The sequence below is a fragment of the Emys orbicularis genome, chromosome 10 (assembly GCF_028017835.1).
Source record: "Emys orbicularis isolate rEmyOrb1 chromosome 10, rEmyOrb1.hap1, whole genome shotgun sequence".
Taxonomy (NCBI): Eukaryota; Metazoa; Chordata; order Testudines; family Emydidae; genus Emys; species Emys orbicularis.
In genome coordinates this window covers 89,624,357-89,646,307 of record NC_088692.1, presented here as the reverse complement: position 1 = coordinate 89,646,307, position 21,951 = coordinate 89,624,357, and the positions used below count along the sequence as shown (strand labels likewise).

The window sequence follows — 21,951 nt, the reverse complement described above, 5'->3', positions numbered from 1 at the left end:
GAGTGACCCTGGGGCTGGTTTTGTTCAACATCTTTATTAATGATCTGGATCGGGGTGGCCAACCTGAGCCTGAGAAGGAGCCAGAATTTATCAATGTACATTGTCAAAGAGCCACAGTAATATGTCAGCAGCCCCCCATCAGCTCCCCCGCTCCCAGAGCCTCCTGCCCACCAGCAGCCCCGCCGATCAGTGCCTGCGCCTCCAGCCCTGCACCTCCTGATCAGCTGTTTCCTGGCGTGCAGGAAGCTTGGAGGGGGAGGAGCGAGGGCACAGCAGGGTCAGGGGAGGGAGCGGGAAGGGGAGGAGTGGGGACGGCCTGTGGCAGAGCCAAGGGTTGAGCAGTGAGCACCCCCCGGCACATTGGAAAGTTGGTGCCTGTAGCTCCAGCCCCGGAGTCAGTGTCTGTACAAGGAGCCGCATATTAACTTCTGAAGAGCCACATGTGGTGCCGGAGCCACAGGTTGGCCACCCCTGATCTGGATGATGGGATTAATTGTCCCCTCAGCAAATTCGCAGATGACATTAAACTGGGGGGAAGGTAGATACGCTGGAGGATAGGGATAGGATACAGAGGGACCTAGACAAATTGGAGGATTAGGTCAAAAGAAATCTGATGAGGTTCAACAAGGACAAGTGCAGAGTCCTGCAATTAGAATCCCATGCACTGCTACAGACTGGGGACCGACTGGCTAAGCAGCAGTTCTGCAGAAAAGGACCTGGGGATTACAGCGGACAAGAAGCTGGATATGAGTCAGCAGTGTGCCCTTGTGGCCAAGAAGGCCAACGGCATATTGGGCTGTATTAGTAGGAGCATTGCCAGCAGATGGAGGGAAGTGATTATTCCCTTTATTCAGCACTGGTGAGGCCTCATCTGCAGTACAGTGTCCAGTTTTGGGCCCCACACTATAAGAAGGATGTGGAAAAATTGGAAAGAGTCCAGCGGAGGGCAACAAAAATGATCAGGGGGCTGGAGCACATGACTTATGAGGAGAGGCTGAGGGAACTGGGATTGTTTAGTCTGCAAAAGAGAAGAATGAGGGGGGATTTGATAGCTGCTTTCAACTACCTGAAAGGGGGTTCAAAAGAGGATGGATCTAGACTGTTCTCAGTGTTACCGGATGACAGAACAAGGAGCAATGGTCTCAAGTTGCAGTGGGGGAGGTCTAGGTTGGATATTAGGAAACACTATTTCACTAGGAGGGTGGTGAAGCACTGGAATGCGTTACCTAGGGAGGTGGTGGAATCTCCTTAGAGGTTTTTAAGGCCCGGCTTGACAAAGCCCTGGCTGGGATGATTTAGTTGGGGTTGGTCCTGCCATGAGCAGGGAGTTGGACTAGATACCTCCTGAGGTCCCTTCCAACCCTGATAGTCTAGGATTCTGTGCGATGGAAACCACTTCGAGCCGGGTCCTGCCGCAGCCCCGGTGCCTGACGTGACCGTTTCCTCGCTCACGCTGCAGGCTCCAGGGGTGCTTCTGAGCTCAGTGTCATTAGGCTAAATTAAGGCGCTAACTAACCCCTCCGCTGCTTACATAAAAGTGCAGCGCCTGGCGGGGGGCGAGCTCGCTGCCTGGGCGGGTGCTGGCGGCCTCCCCTTAGGTAACCGCGCCCCGCCCCCTTGCGTAGGCGGGAAGGGGAGGCCCCGCCCCGGCCGGTCCCGCGCCGCGCCGCACCGGGGAGATGCCGCGGGCCGAGGCCGAGGCCGGGACGCTCGGGGCTGAGGAGCCGCTGTCGCCGCTCGCCCGGCAGCGGATGCAGGTCAGGAGCTTGGGCCAGGGGGAGACCGGCCCCTGGGGCGCCTCGTCCGCCCGCCCCGCCGCTAGCGCAGAGCGCCTCGGGCGCCGCGTGTGGGACCGGCCCGGCCCGGCTCGGCTCGTCCCACCCCCGTCCTGCCCCTCCCCGGTCCGGGGGCGCCCCGCGGCCGCCTCCCCGCGCCCTTCCCCGGCCGCCCCCTCCAGCCGCAGCGGGGCCGCCTGCGGGCTGGGCCAGGCCCGTCCCCCGAGCTGGGCCCGGCCCCGGCAGGTGCCGCTCACTCGACTTTGGGCGGCTCCGGAGCCTTTGTACAGCGCCGGGCACCGCCGCGCCTGACCTGGGCGCCCCCGCCCCGAGACTGGGGACACGGAAACCTGGGCGATGTTGTAGTTGCCCAGAGGAGAGAAAACCCGTTGGCTGAGCGGGTGGGTCTCGCTGTCCAGCCCCTGAGCGCTGGCACCTGCTGCTCGTCTGACCCCGCTCTCCAGCCCCTGCCCGGCGTGTCAACGCTGTAAACCCCCCCAGCCTCCGCTTCCTGCAGCCGTTCGCGCGGCTGCCCTAGTGAAGGCAGGCGGGCGTTCCGGATCAGTGCAAGAAAAGTGAACGTGGGTCTTAGAAGGAGCCATCTGCCTCTTGGCAACTTCCCAGGGTCTCGGGCTTGCCGGACCCTTGGAGGAAGGAGAGCATCTGAAGAAGTTGGGTTTTTTACCCACGAAAGCTTTTTTACCGAAAGGTAAAAAAGGTTTTTTTAAAAAAACGAAAGGTTTTTTACCCACCCAAATAAATCTGTTAGTCTTTAAGGTGCCACCAGACTCCTTGTTGTTTGTGTGTAAACGGAGAGTAGTGGGAGAACACTTGGGGGAATAGTGTCAGAGGGTAGCCGTGTTAGTCTGGATCTGTAAAAAGCAACAAAGAGTCCTGTAAAAAGCAACAGAGGGTCCTGTGGCACCTTTAAGACTAACAGAGGTATTGGAGCATAAGCTTTCGTGGGCGAATACCCACTTCATCAGAGGCATGAGAATGTTTTCATCAATGGTTTGTAGCACTTCCTTGGCGTTCGAGTGGAAGGAACTGCTGGTGTTGCGTGCTTTATGAGCATGGACACACCAAGCGGTTACTAGGTAAGGGCACATTCTTTTGGGAGGAAAGCTTCACACTTTGGGCTTCAGCTATAAGGCATGAGAAAATCCCAGCAGCAGCATTTTTTTTTTTTTTACACTGAAGTGTTTGTAAAATTACATGATATTTAATACACACACTAGTTTTCAAATGATTTGTTCCTATTGCTAGTTATGTGGAGACAAGTTACAGGAGCTGAGTTCTAGTGTAGTGTACTTTATATTTTTCTCTACGTCATTTGTGTAGGAGCACACACCTAAAGAAAACCCCAGTATGAACTATGTGTCAGAAAAAGCTGAACGAAGAGCAGTTTTCAGAAAACAAGTGAAAGTTCTTCTCACCCCGTTATCCATGGAAGAAGAGAAACGTAACAAACGTCCGCCCCAGAAACGCTTACTAGAAAAGTTTTCTAGTAATGAAGGGCCTTCAGAAAGAGAACCAAAAGTCAAAAAATCCCGTGGTGATCCCACAAGTCAGCAAATAAGAGATGTATCCTATAAGGCTTCTTCCAGTCCACGAGGAGTAATCCCCAGTATGTCTTCACTTCATAATACAACTAGCATGGTGTCACCCACAAACACCTCAGTTACAGTTGATCATGATTCAGAAAACAATTGGGATACAGACAGTGAAGGAAGTAATTCCAATGTCTCTTATCTGGTAAGAAACCAAACATGTTTTTTGTGTGTGACTATATTCTCTTTTGCTTTTAGCTTCCTCAGTATATTCTTAGCCTAGCCCTCAATTTGTCTTATTTGGCATCTTTCACATTTTGAAACTTCAAGTATTGATGATTTTGTAAACGAGGAACTGTTTGCTCCCTAGAAAATAGCAAAGGGAATACAATTATTGTACTGTTTTTAAGGGAATACAATTATTTTACTTCATTATTTTTAAAGATAGAAAAATAAGACTGTTTTTCATAATTATTCAAGATAAGTTATTCATTTTTACATAACCCACTGTCTTAGAACTTTTTCTTAATGATACATATTGGCTGTAGGTAAATATTAGTTTACTTAACATAATTAATCTTGACAGTCTGTAATGTATGAGAGACTATTTCTTGCAAGCAGTCATAGCTAAACAAAATCCCGATAGCAAAAATCCAACCTAAGGTCTTGATCCTGCCACTGACTCCACATGGACCTTCCTGAGTGGTATCTGTTTCAGGATTTGGTTCCTAAAAGTTTTATCAGAAAAAGAAAATTATTCTATTTTATTATCATATTGACCAGTATTGTTTTGCCATTTCCTTGTACTCTACTGTCTGTCTATCCATCTGTTGTCCCTTCTCTTACACTTAGATTGCAAGCTCTTTTTGGCAGTCTGCCTTTTTGTTCTGTAGTTGTATAGGATTTAGCACAATGGGTTCCTGGTCCGTCACTAGGGCTCCTAAGTGCTATGGTAATCCAAATAATAATTTTCAGAATGTACCACATTCCCCTTTTTCTCTAAGGTACCAAGAAATAACACACAGCTTATTCCATTTGCATCCAGTATTTGGCTTCTGAATATAACTGAAAGACGTATATCTCAATAATTCTACTCTTACAAAGAATTTAGCTACCTTTAGTTCTAAAAAGGACTCTATTAATTAATTTTTTCTATAAACAATACCAGAGACAACTATTATAAGACAGTCTAATATCAGTATTGTACATTTTTCAGTGTTGCATAATTGCTTCATGCTTTCGTTTCTTGTTTATCAATGTAATAAAGATATTATTGAAATAATTTTAACATCCATAAAGAACTTTGACACAAATCTTTAACACTCCATCTTCATAAGTGTGTGCCTGAGCTGTGTGTGCAAAACACTCCTATCCTGATACAAAACCAGCTTGGCTTCTGTCGAGATGTGCAATTAAAGGTTTTCTAAAGTTACCATATTGACTAGCTCCCCCACATTTTTCTTCAGATCTTCTTCAAAACTCAGCAGGTGTGCCTTCAAGAAAATTAATTGTCACCATTCCTTAAATATCAGTCTTTGGGGCTGGTCTGTTTTATCCTTTCCTGTTCTGGTATATCTTTTTTGGGGGGGGGGGCAGGGAGAATGTGTCCGTGGTAGGGTAAAACAAAGAATCCACAGCTTCTTTGTATTAAGGCAAAATATAAATTGATATTCATGTCTGTGACTGGACACTTTCTGGCCACACTGATGGAGCTCTGTTGAAGCACTACTATCTAGGAGTATGTTGTAATGTGCCACTTTCCCCCTTTTCCTCCCAGTTCTGTTTTAACCAGTTTGTCAGCTTTCTAGTGTTTTGTGTCTTTTTGCTTTTAATGACCTCATACTGTAACAGTTGTTTGGAAATGGAGGAATGTCAGGCACTCCTCACTATAAAGTAACATTTATTGTAAGAAGCTTGGAACCTAAAAAAAAAAAAAGGCCATGCGACTTTGTACAGTGCTTTATTTTCTCAACAGTCCAGGCCTTTTTGTGCACTCTGTGTAATATCCTAAACATTATCCTACAGAGCAATTGCTTTTATTTGTTTGTGCAGGATGGATCTTCACAGCTGTCAGCCTATGAAAGAAAAAGACTAAAGAACATTACAGAAAATGCTAATTTTTTTGCTTCTCTAAAGCTGCTTGAGGTTTGTATGATTTCTCCCTAGAGTAAGAATAAAATTGTCACTCTAAATGTAATAGAAATTGCCATACCAAAACTAACCCATAGTTCATTTAGTTATGAAACATGTCTCTAACACTGTCCTATACTAGATCAACAAGGAGTCTGGTGGCACCTTAAAGACTAACAGATTTATTTGGGCATAAGCTTTCGTGGGTAAAAACGGATGCATCCGAAGAAGTGAGGTTTTTACCCACGAAAGCTTATGCCCAAATAAATCTGTTAGTCTTTAAGGTGCCACCAGACTCCTTGTTGTTTTTGTAGCTACAGACTAACACGGCTACCCCCTGATACTATACCAGATGCTTCAGAGAAAGGCATAAAAACTTCACAACTGCCTTTGCAATTATATATTGCAGTGATCTACCACAGTGATCTGATTTTGCTTTGTGCATACTTTTTGATAGGGCTCTATTTTTTTTTTTTTTTTTAAGATGGGATTTCATTCATTAATATTTATAAAGTACTTAAGTTATGGAAGCCATTATAAGTGCTATCTATGTATTACACTGCTACACTGGAGGAAGTAATCCAACAAATTAAAATCCTGACATTTTAAATGTTCTCTACAGATGCGGATCCTGCTCTTCCTCTCCTTTCCAGATTCCTTCTCTCTCCTGTGTACTGTACTGCTCTGTTCTTATAGGTCTACTCTGGCATTAAGGAGTAAGTTCCTTCCTTGAAAGTCCACTCCTTTGCTCACCCAGAGCTGGTTCTGAGCAGTCTCTGCTGTTTCTTCTCACAACAGAGCTAGAAAAGCTGGAGATGGAACTGTTCAGTCCGAGGTGCAGAGGCACAGAGAGCCCTAGCTGGGAGGAAATAGGGTTTATGCTCACCAAGACTCAATCTCTGTGGTTGGGGGAGGAGGGAGTGACTTGAGAAAATCTGCCCACATGTCTCTGAAGAGCTCAGCGGAGACAAGTTTAAGCCCCTCCCCTCCCCCCATGTAGCACATCTGACTCCTTCCTACCTGTGCACACAAACCACTCTAAAGTGCCGTATGTCTAAAGAAATAAAACACTGAACAAGCACTCAGCTGCTCCCAGTTTGGTCTTTATCCCTGCAATTGTATGCTGAATTCAAGTCCCATAGTGATTATAATTTTAGTGAGTTAAACTGATATTACAGCTTTTATATATCTAATCCTCTTCTGAATCTTATTCATAAATTCAAAATCTAATCCAAGTTTTTATATATCAGCATCTCTTTTAAAATATGATTTCTGTTCAAAGTCACTTTCTCTGGCGCTTCTTGTTTAGGATTTTGTTTTTCTTATACTGCAAGATGAATACAGCTATAGAATAGCAAGATGGACTGTATTCTGTTCTTGTGTGCCATCCATGTTGTTCAGTGAATTTTTCTGGTAGTGGGTAACACGACTTGAAAGAACAAGAGGCAGAAACTGCATAGTTTGAGTTTCGGATTTACTCTTTAGTTTGTAGAATTGGAAGTTAGGAAAATTTGGTAAACTGAACAAGTCAGATAATTAACTGAGAGAGAATAAACACAGAAAACTGTAATTTTTAGTCACTCCATAATCATTAGTTTCCTTTAGTTAACTGCCTTGCACAAAAATATTCCAAAAAACCACTTGTTCGTCTGACTATATTTCTTACATTTCTTTAAAGTCAGCTGCAAGACTTCGCAAAATGGCAACCAAAGGACAATCTCATGGAATCAAAAGGTAAAATAACCATATCTGAGAGATGCATCAAATTTTTTTTGCTAATTCTACTTTTGTCATATGAATGGAGTACATATTTAAATCTGGATGTGCACCAGCGTTTCTCAGATGCAGCCACCAGGGGCTTGTGTTGCGGCCACAGCCTCCTGGACTGTGATGGGGGATGGGCCAAAGCAGTGGCCCCTGCCCTGAGGCTGCCAGCAGAGGTTGGGTCCTGCCCCCTTCTGGAGAGACAAATGCTTGAGGAGCAAGCTGCTAGTGAGTTCCCCACCTTCCCTGGGTCCCATCCATTCTTCCCATTGCCTCTGGCCCCACCTCCCCATCCAGGGCTTAATTTGTCCCGGGGCTTTCCAGCACTGAGTAAGTCTTCCGCTGTGAAAAGTGATATTTGTATGTTTAATATCACTTTTCACAGCAGCAGACTTACTAGCTAGCAAGTCTTTAAAAAAGCAACCCAAAACACACAATAAACAAGAACGTGCAAAGCACCTTATTTGTGTTTCTGTTCCGTTTAGTTCCAGTAAAGAATAGTGACAAGTGTACATTATTTTTATTGAGTCTGCAAAAAATCCTAACATAAATAAATTGGAATTATTTGGACATATATGTGTGCATATTTATTTCTGTCTTTCCTAAACTTAATTAGAAATTGTAGTTAAAATTGTAACAGCAGTCACCAGCAAGAGTTAGTGGCCGCACTCTGAGGCCACCAAAAAATTTGTCGTGAGAACCCCTGATCTAGACCACCAATTACCTTAAACTGTCCATGTGACTTCTCCATTGGTAGGTTTTCATTGTATTTCTGTACCTCATCTTTTAAAAAAAAAAAAAAAGAGAAATAATGGTAGTATGAATCAGAGAGTCCTGTGGCACCTTTAAGACTAACAGATGTATTGGAGCATAAGCTTTCGTGGGTGAATGCCCACTTCGTTGGATGCATGTGAGGTTGACATGCACCCGACAAAGTGGGCATTCACCCACGAAAGCTTATGCTCCAATACATCTGTTAGTCTTAAAGGTGCCACAGGACTCCCTGTTGCTTTTTACAGATCCAGACTAACACGGCTACCCCTCTGATACTTGGTAGTATGAATGTCTTTCTGGTCAAAATATCATGAAAGTAGCTATTGTATTTTCAGTGAGATTTCAAGAGCAACTTGTTCTTATAGAATCATAAAATTTTAGGCTGGAAGGGACCTCAAGAAGTCATCTAGTATGATATCTAGCTTGATGGCTAAGAAGAAAAAAATCAGTCTGATAATGGAACAAAGGGAAAGGAGCTGGAGAGGAAAAATTTAAAAAAGGATAAAAGGGAACATTAGGTATAGGTATAATAAGTATAGAAACACAGGCATTAAGTAAAAACAGGAAAACAAGCTACAGGACAGAGGAATAAGAAGAAAATAAAATACAGTATGGAAGACGATATAAAGGAAGACTAGTGGGTGGAACGGAGGCCTGGAGAGAGACAGATTCAACATGTACATTTCAGCAACTGTGGGGTTGGCAAAGTAAAGGTGTATGCGTTAATGGGGTGTATTAGGGCATTGCTGAAAGAGGTCAGAGTTAAGTTTGCATGGGCAACCTTAACTTTGCATTTCCTGATTTCAGAAGTTTTGGGTTTTGCTCCACTCACTGTTCTGCCAGAGGATGACATACCACCAACCAGCTTTAACTCTGTGTTAACTTAGTTGTTTGCCACTGAATAAATACCTAGAGTTGGGGAGAGAGGAGAACAGTGAGAGGGTAGATTGTAACTGAAAACCAAAAGTGTAGTAAAGATAAACATTCCTAGACAACATAGACTAAAAACATAATGTGGTGTAGTAATTCTTTTGTAGGCAAATAACTGTCAGGGATGGCCTAAGTATATTTGGTCCTGTCTCAGCACACGGGCATGGACTAGACAACCTCTTGAGGGGGTCCCTTCCAGCCCTACATTTCTATGATTCTGTGAGCAAAACACATTTCTAGACTGAATCAAAGCTATTTGTGATATTAGTCTGGATCAGAACTCTAGAAATAAAGATCCAAACCTATTTTGGATTCCTTCACCCTAGGAACCCATTGTTTATTTGAATATATATTGTTTGACTATTTCCATTCCTCTAGAGTTAAGCCCAAAAAGACAGAAGCTGAGACAGTACGTCGAAGATCTATGCGCTTACAAAGAGTAGATCCATCAGGAGTTCCATTGCCAGAAATTCCAGCACAGCCAGAACCAGTAATTGATGAATATGTAAGATGGTGAAGGAGAAAGGAAGAAATACAGTACAGTGCATCTTTGGCAGCTTTATGAAAACATGTTAAATTTTTATTTAGAGATATTGAAATTTTTAATAAATCTGAGTGGCTTTGACTGTGATAATACTTATTCCTAATTGCTAAATAAGTTTTATTCGATAACCTGGAGATACTGGAGAAGTTTTGCATGCAGTGAATAGTATGGGTCAGATTCTTCCACCCTTGTTCATGTTGAGTAGTACTTTGTTCCATGAAAAGCCCCAGTGGCTTCTGTGGGTCTTCTCAAGAGCAAGAGCAGGAGAATATGGCCCTGTGAAAGTGATCTAGGGTTGTGCAGAAACAAAATAAATTCTATTCAAAATGATCTCAACAGAGCATGCTCTGAGAAGTTCTATTGAAAGGTAAATCTGATGGCAGAAGTGGAGTGTGCAATAGTTAATTCTATGTTCTGAGGCTCAAGCTGAAGAAATAATACTTTCCCACTTCTGTGTAACATTATAGAATCTTGATAGAATGTTATGTATGCTCAGTAATTCATAGACTCATAATTGTTCGTTTTTTGTGTTTTCAGCATATCTTGAATCTAACTTTTCATTAGCTTATTTTTTCCTGAGACATGTACTACCTTATTTGAGGAAGTTATACAGCAACATGTAAAATTATATTCCTGTGTGAGCTGATAATTTAGGTTTTCTGTATTACTATGGAAATAACGCTAAACTTCTGCAATATAGTTGTTGGAAACAATGCTTCTCAGAGTCGGGAGAAAAGGAAAAGGGTATAGGAGGCCACTTGTTTACACACTTGTATTTACTATTTCCTGCCCTTCTCTCCTGGAATAAGATATATTTTTGATATGAATTTCTTTTTATGCACATTTTAATATCGTGAAAGGATAGATTTATGTTTGTGGCATATATAATTGCTAAATAGCTCCCTTTGCTTATTCATTTTTCTAGTTGAATGAACTGGTTGGGAAGCTGTAAAAGAGGCACAGGGTATTTAACATTGTTCTGCCTTTTAAATAGCCTCAGTTGCCACCTGGACCTCTTCCAATGGTACCTGCAAATCAGAGTAAGAGCAGTGAATTAACGGACGCATTTCTGGATACATGGACAAAGATAAGTCAGGTATCCGTCGTAATTCACTAATTTTGGGGGGCATTTAGCCTGAGCTCATAATAACTTTGCAAGTAAATTTGTGCCCAAATTTAACTTGTACTATTTTTTTTTTTCTGTCTTACAATGCAGATAAACCCTAATGATACCGAAAAACACATATGTAACTTAGAAAGGTAATCTATAAACAATTTATTTCTGTCAATTTTAACCCTTTTGGGGGAAATATCTAACAATTTAATGATGTTGCCTAGATACAAAGCCAGTCTGAGTCATATGATCCTGAGTGAAGATGCTGTTACAAAAGTTGTCAAAAATAGAATATATTCTGTGGCTATCCATCCTTCTGAAAGCAGGACCTTGGTGGCAGCTGGAGACAAGTCTGGACAGATTGGTCTTTGGGATTTGGTAAATTGCTTGTGTGATCTCTCTTTGGGGGAGGAGAGGGTTGTGCTTAGGATTCATTTATTGGGAATCTTATGAGGGGGGGAAGTCAGATAACTGGTGAGAATGATTTTAGTAAATCTGATTAGTAGACAATTACTGAAGCGAGGCTCCAGTGCTAAAGTGGTAACATCTGTGAGACAATACGGTTTTGTGTTTTGTGGGGGTAGGCAATACAATTTTTATGTGCATGAGATTGGGATGATGGCAATGAGGGAGTCATCTCAACTCATGTAAATAAAATCGTTATGCCATCACACACTAGCATGTATTTATTTATGCTACATTGTCTCTCTCCTCTCATCAACAGAAGTTGGTCCAATAAAAGATATTACCTCACTGACCTTTCTCTCACATTGTAGAAAATTATTGACTATTTGTTAGCATATCCAAACTACTACTATTTTTCATATCACCTTGACTCGGAAATCAAATTGTCTTCGTTATTCCTATAGTCAAAGTTCTTGTCCATGTCCTTCTTTTGTGACTTGATTATTGTAGCTTCTTTCACTCTGGCCTCCCTGACACCCACATCGGCTCCCTCAGGTTCATACAAAATGAAGCTGCTACTATAATCTTCCTTGCCCACTGTTCTGAATGTGCCAACTCTCTCTCTGACTGTCTACTCTAGCTCTGTGTTTTTCTAATGCATTATATTCCAGCTTCTTGTCCTCATCTTTAAGACCCTTTACAATTCTGCCTTTTACTACTTCTTTGCAAATATCTTCTATTGTGTCCCCATCCTCTCTGTTCTGCCATAGATGCCCATCTTAAATGCCCATTTCTCTCTTCTCCAGCTGTTTGCTCTTCCTTTCATGCTGTCCCTTATACATGAAGCCACCCTCCCTGATTTAGTGTGTAAAGCTAGTGTCTTAAAAACCCTCCTCAAGACCCATTTCTGCCTTGATGCCTCCAAGAAATCAGTCAACTAATGTTAGCTAGATTAAGACACTCAAAGATAATAATACCAGTTATGTATAGGTTTAAAAAATCTTCATAATTTAGAGCCATCAAATTGTGCCAACCAGTGTTGTTACACGATGAAGCGAAGTATGATCCAGTGGTTCTGATGCCAGCCGTCCCAGGTCCGGTTCCAAGCTTTGCCATAGAGACACCCTTTGTGACTCCAGGCAATGCATTTAGGGTGAAATCCTACCTCCATTGAAGTCAGTGGCAAAACCCCCTTTGACTTCAGAGGGGCTAAGACTTTACCCTTTAGCCTCTCTGTGCCTCAGTTCCTCACCTATAAAATGGGAATAATAGTACTCCCCTACCTCACAGGGATGTTATGAGGATAAAAATATTAAAGATTATGAAGTGATCATGTACTAAAGTAATGGGGGATCCACAAGATCGTTGATCTCTTAGGTACCTATTTCCATTATGCTTGTCCTCCTTTTCCTCTGTTGTTTGTTAGAATTGTTACATTGTCTTAAATTCTAAGAGCAGAGGCTATATCTTTATATATATGCTCGTATAGCACCCTTCACAATGTGGTTACATTCTTGATTGGTGCCTTTGGTCATTGCTGACACACACCAACACCAACCACGAATTGGAATAAATTGTAAAACCCTCTAAAAATGACCTAATGTAATTGTTCTCTATATCTGGGTTCAGTATCCATCAAGGATAGGACAAGTTTAGTTTGCAGTAAGGGAGATTTAGTTTGGATATTAGGGCAAAACTTTATAACTATAATGATAGTTAAGCACAGGAACAAGTTACCTAAGGAGGTTGTAGAATCCCCATTCTTGGTAGGTTTTTAAGAACAGGTTCGACAAAGACTTGTCAGGGATGGTCTAGGGATATTTACTTAGCATGGGGGAATGGACTAGATGACCGCTTGAGGCCCCTTCCAGACCTACATTTCTATGGTTGTATGATATTGCAAATCAACAGAACAAGAAACAAATGCTTTTGCCATAAGCCTGGAATCTCCCTTCTCCAGTGGAATAAGGCAGAAATTATCACATTCCCATGTACAGTTGTGTATATTAGGCCTACAGAATTATCATAATGTGCATGGGCAACAAGACCTACTCACCCTCTTACTCCAAATGACTAGTGATAAAGGAAAAGCAAATGATACTTTAACCTCCTCAGGAAAGCTCGTCCACAAGAGAAGCTTGTGTTATTAATTAAGATGTAATAGCTGTCTTGGCTTTCTCTGAATTCAGTCTAGGTTTACTGAAGGTAGCCCAGTTTTGGGGCAAAGAATAACATCCAAAGAAGGAAGATGGTACCAGAACCAAAAAAAGAAGCATTTGACTGTATTTTAAATCTCGATTGGATGCTATCGTGGTATTAGCATTATTAGAAGATAAGATGTAGGAAAGTTTTACTGTTCATTTTTAATTCCCAAATTGAATGTAAACCAGGTCTAGCAGTAAAAACAATCCAATGAGATAGAACTTAAGTTATAGCAGAAGTTGCAGCTCTTACTCTCTGGGGGGAGGTACAGTAATTATGAAATTGACAGTAAATGTCTAGCACATGTAGCTAAGCCAGTTGTACAGTGATGAAAAGGATGAGGGGAAACAAAGCATGGGCCTGTCAGTAGTATATTGAACTGTAAATTGTGAGTAAAATAATGCACTGTGCCCTCAGGCAGAACTCATTAACATCAGTGGCAGTTCAGCCTGAGCAAGGGCTCCAAAGACTTGCCTCAGAGAGGCTCAAATAGGGCTAAATTTACAATTTGGACTGCTGGAAGCAGTCTTGTTCTATTAGTTTACCTAGCGGAATGGATTTGTTGCTGTATGCCATCATTCAGAAAAGATTAGGAAAAAGCGAATCAATATTAGTTGTGGTACAAAATTGAGACATAAGTAACTTTTTGAAAGAGCAATAAATCTAAAAATAGAAATTACATGGTTAATTTAACATTGTGTTCATTAAATCTTTTTATTTTCAGAACTCTAAATCTGAAGATGGAGTATATGTCTTTATACCACATAGTCAACCAGTAAGCTGCATGTATTTTTCTCCATTTAATCCTGTTCATCTGCTATCCCTGAGCCATGATGGAACAGTACGATGTGGCGATGTTACCAGAGCTGTCTTTGAAGAGGTGAATGTTCATGCACTTCCATTATGCATAAGTCTCCATATGAATCTATCAATATATATAGTTCTGAAGTATATTCAACCACTTAATATCAAAAATAATTTGTTAGCTCCTCGGGTTGCTGGAAAGTTTACCACTATTCCCTCATAAGGCTACATAAAATAACCATAAAAACCTTTTTCATAAAAATACAGCCTCTCTTCTCCTTCTCCCCCCCCCCCCCCCAAAAAAAAAAAATTGGAAACCGCATAGCCAATCAAGTATCTGGAAAATTTGCCTTGTTTTTGATTTGACTGCAGTGTTTTAAGAGAACATCCTCATAACATGTCATGGACACCCTCTTTAACTTATTCTCAGTAAGGAAATCTGTTTCATGTTGAAATGAGTTTCATCTGCATCCATGTGACTCTTTATTTAACCCAGTAAATCTCTTCAATTTTTTTTTTTTAGAGAGTATATTTTAAAGTAGCAAATTAACAGTTTTTCTTTAGAGGAGCTCTAAAAATATCAATCATGATGCAATGTAAAACCCGTTAGCTTAATTGTTCTCACTCTTTTCCCCAGACAACTGCTTGGAGCACCACAAAGGGGCCAAATGACACATACATCCTATCTTTGTGGATCTTGGGAAGAGATTTGCAATTCTTCTATCCCAGTGGGTCTCAAACTTTTTTACTAGCGACCCCTTTCACATTGCAAGCCTCTGAGTGCAACTCCCCTAATAAATTCAATACACTGTTTAATATATTTAACACCATTATAAATGCTGGAGGCAAGCGGGGTTTGGGGTGGAGGTTGACAGCTCGCGACCCCCCCATGTAATGACCTTGCAACCCCCTGAGGGGTCCCGACCCCCAGTTTGAGAACCCCTGTTTGCCTGGTCCTGGCTTCTCATGGTCGCATGGCTTCTACAAGAGGAGTGCTGCTAGTGGCCAGGTTCCCCTGGAGGGCACAGTAATGAAGTCTTAAATTAATGTTGCTTAAAGTACCATTACCTTAACTGTGGATAATTGCCACTATGATGGGAGACTGGCATGGACAAAGGCTTCTCCTCATTCCGAGTTTGTTCCTCAAATTCCATGGAGACTGATCCTTCTTGGTGCACCTGACGAGGGGCTTCCCTGGGATTGGGGTGGGGACAGAGCCAGTACTACCCACTTCAGTACCCAACTGAGATTTGCTTAGTGAGTCTTTCCTTTGCTTGTGGAAATAGTGGGATGTCAAAACCTTATGTGGGAGTTATAAATATAGGATTTGAAGTACATTGTATTTGCCATACTTTGCATTGTGTTCAGTTTATTGTTCAAAATACCCTATATAGAGATACTTCCTTATTCCATGTGGTCTCATGAAAAAGCTACTTAAATGGATTACTGCTGCTGTTTTAACTGATGTTACTAGTATAATTCAGTGTGAAAGGACATAGCTATAGTTAAAGCAGATTACATTCTATTGTATACTTCAATAGCTGTGAAGTATCAATATGGAAATAGTTGATTAGTTTGATTTTATTTTTAACCAATTATATATCGCCTTACATAAACTCCTGTTCCATACTTAGGTGTACAGAAGTGAAGAAAACGGCTTTTCTTCCTTTGACTTCTTGGCAGACAATGCCTCCACGTTGGTGGTAGGACAGTGGGATGGTGACGTGGCTATTGTGGACAGACGGACACCAGGAACTTCTTCTGAACTTACTGCAAACATTAATTCAAAGACAACAAGAACTGTCCATGTTCATCCAGTGAACAGACAGTATTTCATTGCTGCTGGTGCAGTGTATGTACTTCAAAATGTATTAGTGATTTGTGTGCTTTAAGAGCTCTGTGCAACGGTTTCACAGGAAGGCATTGGAAATCAGCTGTAAATGGCATCGGGTTGGGGAGAGCGATCATCTACTGATATTTATAATACAGAAGTTAGTTTTTTTTTTTTTAACCTAAATATGTATATTCAAGGTTTTTCTGATCATTTAGGAAAATGTTCTACAAAGAAACATAAAAACTGATATAATTTGGCTTTCCCTAATATTTTGGTGTTGGGAGTAAGAAAAGGACTCGATGGGACATTTTGTTTTTGGGAAAAGAGGATTAAAAGTACTAGCACACCTGCGGTTGCCATTTTCACGGATGGTGCCACTTCAAAAACGAGTAGCATCATTTTTTTTGGTGATCCTTGGGGAAAATAAAGGCTTTTGGTAATGGCTGATGAAGGAATTGACATTTGTAATTACTGTTTGCCTTGTGAGTGGTTTAGGGCAGGATGTACTATAAATTCTAGCTATTAAAAGGCAATTATTATTGTATTTAGGTTTTTTAAGGTGCAGCTAGTGCACTCTGTTCCTCCACTTCCATGTAAGTAGAAACTGAAAATTTAAATTTTAAAGTTTATGCAACTACTTCACTTTATAGGAGTTATGTAACTACTTCCCATTCCATAATGAAACCTGTTCTAAACTGGCGTGCTGTGTGTGTCTTGCAGGAATGTTTGCATTTTTGATGCACGATACCTGAAGTCTAATGGAAACAAGCCCATAAGCTTTCTCAGTGGACACACAAAGAGTGTTGCTTCTGCCTATTTCTCACCTATTACTGGTAACAGAGTGGTAACAACATGTGCTGATGATATGTTGAGGTAAGGGTGTGGGAAGGAAGATAATACAGAAATTCTTGACATTTTTAAGTAGAATTTCTTGTAATTTTTTTATAACAAATGATTTTTTTGCTTACATTTTTGCCCTCATTTCTCTTTATAACCTACAACTGTGACCATAAATAGACACAGAGATAGGGCTAACTTAAAAAAAAACAAAAAAACTGGTTAATGAGTCCAGGTATAGCAGTTACAAGTGCTGAGATCCTGAATTTCTTCAGTGTTGCTGCTGAAAGTCTTACAAAAGAGCTGGTGTTTTTATATGTTGCCTAGAGGTGGATAAAGCATATGACATAATTAGGACTGAATTCATAGCGTGGACTGTATTTTTAAAGAAGTCTCACTTTTCATGCTGTCATTTTTGTGATCATTATTTAAATAACCTGGACATCTAAGTATCTGATTACATCACAAATTGGGTACTTAAATGTTTAAGTAACCTAAATTACATCACAGAATAGTAGGCACAAAATGGGAGGCCTCGTTAAGGCTAGGCTGAAAAATCAGGCCCTATACAAAACAGTGGGTGTTTAAAAACAAAATCATATTCTTTCAAGAATGTATGCAATAATCATACCACTATAACTGATATGTCAGAGAGAGGTGGATGAGAAGACAGTGAAGAGAGCAAAGAGGAAAGCACAGCAGGCCTCTAGTTGTAATAGTGCTCTGGCTTCATCTTCTGGCCTTGCGCTTTACTCCTGTATTATTCACAGCAAAGACTGTTGCTCAAGAATTGGACTTTTTAGACACTTGCGATGCTGCAGCACAACAGACAGTAACAGAACTGTGTTGGTGCTTACATCATCATCTTTCAAAATGGATGGTTGCTATTAATTCATAAATTACATGTATATGTTGGATACTAATTCTGTGTAGACCGGAGGAAATGCAGCTACACGAGTTCTTTGCATATTACTTGCAATACATCGTTACAGCTCCATATGCACAACAGATATTTAAAGACCTAGCCTTAAAAAGTAGGATGTGATATGGAACCAACCCAGTAGTAAAGACTCCATAAATCTTTGCAGTTTGAACAAGACAAACATAGAAGTTCAGATATTCCAGATATATTTTCAAAAGAGCATATTAGTACTGGGGGTCTGTGTGAGCTTTTTACTTCGGGTAACCCTCTACTCCATAGGCTCTGGAGCCAGGAATGGGCACCAGCGCTTTCATAAACTAAGGTTAGAAGGGACCATCATGATCATCTAGTCTAGCAGTTCTCAACCAGGGGTCTGGGACCCCTGGGGGGCTGTGAGCAGGTTTCAGGGGGTCTGCCAAGCAGGGTTGGCATTAGACTTGCTGGAGCCCAGGGCGGAAAGTTGAAGCCCCGCCGTGTGGGGCAGAAGCCCGGGGCCCCGACCCCGCCACCAGGCTGTGAAGCCGAAGCCTGAGCAACTTAGCTTTGCGGGGACTCCTGTGGTGTGAGGCCCCAGGCAGTTGCCCTGCTTGCTACCCACCCCTAATGGTGGTCCTGACCTTTTCATCTACTGGATATGCAGCAAAACAGTTGTTGTGGCCTGGGTTGGCCATGAAGTTTTTATAGCATATTGGAGGTGGGGGCTCGGAAAGAAAAAGGTTACGAATCCCTTGCCTGTGACCTCCTGCACATTGGAGACCACAGAACCTCACCCATCCACTCCTGTAATGGACCCCTAGCCGCTGGCTGAGTTACTGGAGTCCTCTAATCATGATTTAAAGACTTCAAGTTACAGTGAACTTTTTTTGTTGTTGTTGGCTGGGATAAACTTGAGTGGTGCTCTGACCCCACATGCCAGGTCCCAATGCCACTCCCTCGGATTTGGGGGGTGTGGATGTAGAGGCTCATGGGCCAGGGCGTTGGGTTGCTGGTGTGGTGGGCCCCTGAGAGGGGAAGAGGAAGATCAGGCGGAGGAGCAAATCTCTGCCTCCCCCTCTCCCCGTTTAAATTGCCCTCTGCAGCCCCTGCTGCGCTCTGATGTTCTAAGGGAACAGACTAAAGTAATTCTGTTCAAAAAGACACACGCTTGCTTTAGAAGGCATATCTGTTAATGGAATCAGGACTTTAACACCTGTCCCTGAATTGGATTTCACAAGTGCAGAACCTATTAGTGTGTTCCAAAACATGTATTGTCTGATGCCTGACTATATACATAGGCAGTTTACAGGTAAGTCTTGTTTTTATTTGTGTGTGTGTGTGTGTGTGTGTGTGTATATTTATATTTATATTTATATTTTTTATGATTTGCTTTACTTCACAGAGTCTATGATACCAGCTCTTTATCCTCTACGATTCCTGTTCTCACTGCTGTCAGGTAAGTTACATATACCAGTGCTAAGGATCTGGCATAAGGATTGTGGCTGCTTTGAGTTGCTGTAAAGCTAGCATAACCACTTGGTGGAGTGAGCCGCCAGGTAGCAGAGAGCTGTCATAGTGGCTTATACTGTGAACAGGGGCCATGGCTGGGGCTTGCCTAAACCTGGTGATTCTCCAGCTGCTAGAACAGCTATTAGTGTCCTAGGCAGCTGCGTAAGAGAGAGCAGCCCTGACGCTGTACTTTATTAGATGGAGTCCTCAGCTAAACCCAGGATCAGGGTTGTGTATAGCCAGCTTTGGTTGCCCAGCCACCCTGCTCCAGGCACAGCTTGGATACAGCCCAAAGTTGAGTCCACTAGATTTGTGAGGAGGCTTTTAATATCTTTTTGTGTAACTAAAGTATTAAAGCCTGGCATGTCCCTGTACTTTGGAGAAGTTTTCTCATGTTTCAGGGTGTGGTCTCAATTGGTGTTTTTTATAAATTTTGTAATTCTAAAAATATTTTGCAATTGAACAAGATCCTCAAAGCAACACATTTTGATAGTAAAGGGCACTGCTTATAAGTGGAGAGATCTTTCTTTTCCTTATTCCCTTTTCTTCATTCCCGCTTTGCCCAGGCCTAAAGCTGGCAAATCCTTTCTGTGAATAAGAAAGTCTGGACTCCCTCCATCAAATCAATCGTTGCCACCTCGGGGGTCACTGAGGGGCTGGTATTAGGTATGGCTGGCCTGAACATTTAAAATTTTGCATTTTTTAAAAGGGTTTAATGGTTTCCCCCTGGATTTGTATCCAAAGACAATCCCAGAGCTTGAGTACCTTTTACAAATAGTTGCTTATTATGTCAGAGGATCTCTTGCTACATTTTTGTTGCCTTTAGTCCTCCTTTTTGTCCTCTTACAATCCCTTCCTCTAGAAGGCCTGGTGAGAGGAAAGGAGTGGATCTTATCATTAATGTATACTTCTCCTCTGATCTGTTGAGGAGTAGTGTTGAATGGTTCTGAAAAGTACCATCCCCAAACAAGTTGAATGTGATGATGGCTAGAAGGTGAGGATAGATGTGTGGCTAATGGATGCTCTACACAAGAGCGCTTGAAATGGCAGTATTTAAATATGCAACTTACTAAATTCAGTGTTTGATTTTCATGTTTTCTCTTTCATTTTTCTGAATAGACATAACAATAACACAGGACGGTGGTTAACTAGGTTCAGAGCAATATGGGACCCTAAACAGGAAGACTGTTTTGTGGTTGGCAGTATGGCACGCCCAAGGCAAATAGAAATCTTCCAGGACACTGGTGAACAGTTGCACTCTTTTTATAACGTAGATTACCTTGGCTCTGTTTGTTCCATCAATGCCGTGCACCCTACAAAGAATATCTTAGTGGGTGGTAACTCCAGTGGTCGTCTCCACGTTTTCAAGGATTGAAAAGGTTGCTGAATTTTTTTCCTACATAAAGTATGTTTGTTTCTCAGGACAAAAATATGCATTAAAAGGTTTTAAATTACATTTTATTATTTTGGAAACATTCTGTGTGTTTTTTTTTTTTTTTTTTTTTTAAAGTTCAAAATATTAAATCTGTAGCAGTCCTACCACACCGACCTATGGTGAGTCGTGTGTATTCAAGTACGGGAAAAGCTGCATCCATAATAAAAAGTCATATTTCCGAAAGCCATTTTAAGTATGACCTTTAACAAATATTTATCATTTATAGTTTTAACATTGGGCCTCAACTTGCTCTTTAGACGTAATACATCATGATTGTGGCTTTCCTGAAATTTACCTTAAGCTTATTATACAACCTAGTCTGTGTTTTCAGTAAAACATATCCGTTTAGTAAAATGTCTGACATTGGGCCATGAAATCTTACTCCCAGAATTGTTTAATGTTGGTGTGTGTAAATGAATGTTGTCAGGTGCACTGAGAATTGGGTAAAGAAGATGATAATAAATCGCAATGTACTGAGTTGCTCAGTTGTTTTGGGATGCTGCATTAGGTGGGAACTGTAACTTTATTTAACCTCTTCACCGATATTTGGAAATGAAAGTAAACAGCACTTTGATGAAATTTCACAGATAATATTGTGGGATGTAGAGCTGGGGGTCACTGTGGGTTCGCTCTTCTGGTAGCACCTTCAAACTCATCTCCGGGATTAAGGTCCCATTGTTGGAAGCACTGTAGATTTGTAACACAGACAACAGTCCCTGCCCCAGGAAGTTCACTTTCTACAAATGAGCTAGGACACAATGGCCTAAATACAGAGAGGATGGGGTGAGTTGAGAGGCTGAGGTAATAAAATAAACAGGGTTTTGCAGAAAAGCACAAATCACACATTGTTGCTTGCCTAATGGTTTCATTGTAAAGGTGACAAGTTAAGGTTGCAGCAGGATATTCTCTCTCTAAGGTGGCTAAGCTGTTGCATAATACAGTGGAAAGGATTGAGCCTTGCCCCTCTGCAGCTGACTGTTGACAAGTGACATTGGAGACAGTTTTTGTTAGCTTCTTGATTTTTAGCTTGTGTAGAAAAGGGAGGTGAGGTGGTCTGTAGTTTGTGATACTCCAGCATCACAAAGTAGTTTCTCTTAGTATTGGTTGTAGTATTGCATCTTTTAGTATGGATGCTAGATCATCATCACCTTCTTTGACAGGAACAGTCCCTTTTAGCTGCAGAAGGGGCTGCAGATGTTTCACACACTCTCCCTTAGCATCCAGCAAGGAGTCAGAGTTGCAGGTGGTGGCACTGACTGTTCTGTGTTTCCATGACACTTTTACTTGTGTCAGTGGGCTCAAACTTTGGAAGGAGGACATGGTGTTTCTGGTCCTGCTTTCAGCTTGTTCTGGATGGCCCAAGGCTATCCCAGATGTGGGTGATTTTTTTTTTTTTTTTCCTGAGAAGTAAGAGAATTCTTGGCAGCAGGAGATGGTCTGGATCAA

At 41.7% G+C, this 21,951-nt stretch overlaps 1 protein-coding gene across 1 annotated transcript; it reads left to right on the top strand.

The window, feature by feature from the left end:
* The first annotated feature begins 1,679 nt into the window (after positions 1-1,679).
* WDR76 (WD repeat domain 76) lies at positions 1,680-20,524 on the top strand. The gene is made up of 13 exons (XM_065412417.1): positions 1,680-1,757; positions 3,117-3,530; positions 5,378-5,470; positions 7,134-7,189; positions 9,302-9,428; positions 10,462-10,563; positions 10,684-10,727; positions 10,806-10,959; positions 13,913-14,068; positions 15,627-15,844; positions 16,547-16,699; positions 18,964-19,017; positions 20,190-20,524. Exons 1-13 carry the CDS (start codon positions 1,680-1,682, stop codon positions 20,443-20,445), a joined length of 1,905 nt encoding a protein of 634 aa, XP_065268489.1. The 3' UTR covers positions 20,446-20,524.
* Positions 20,525-21,951: the final 1,427 nt, after the last annotated feature.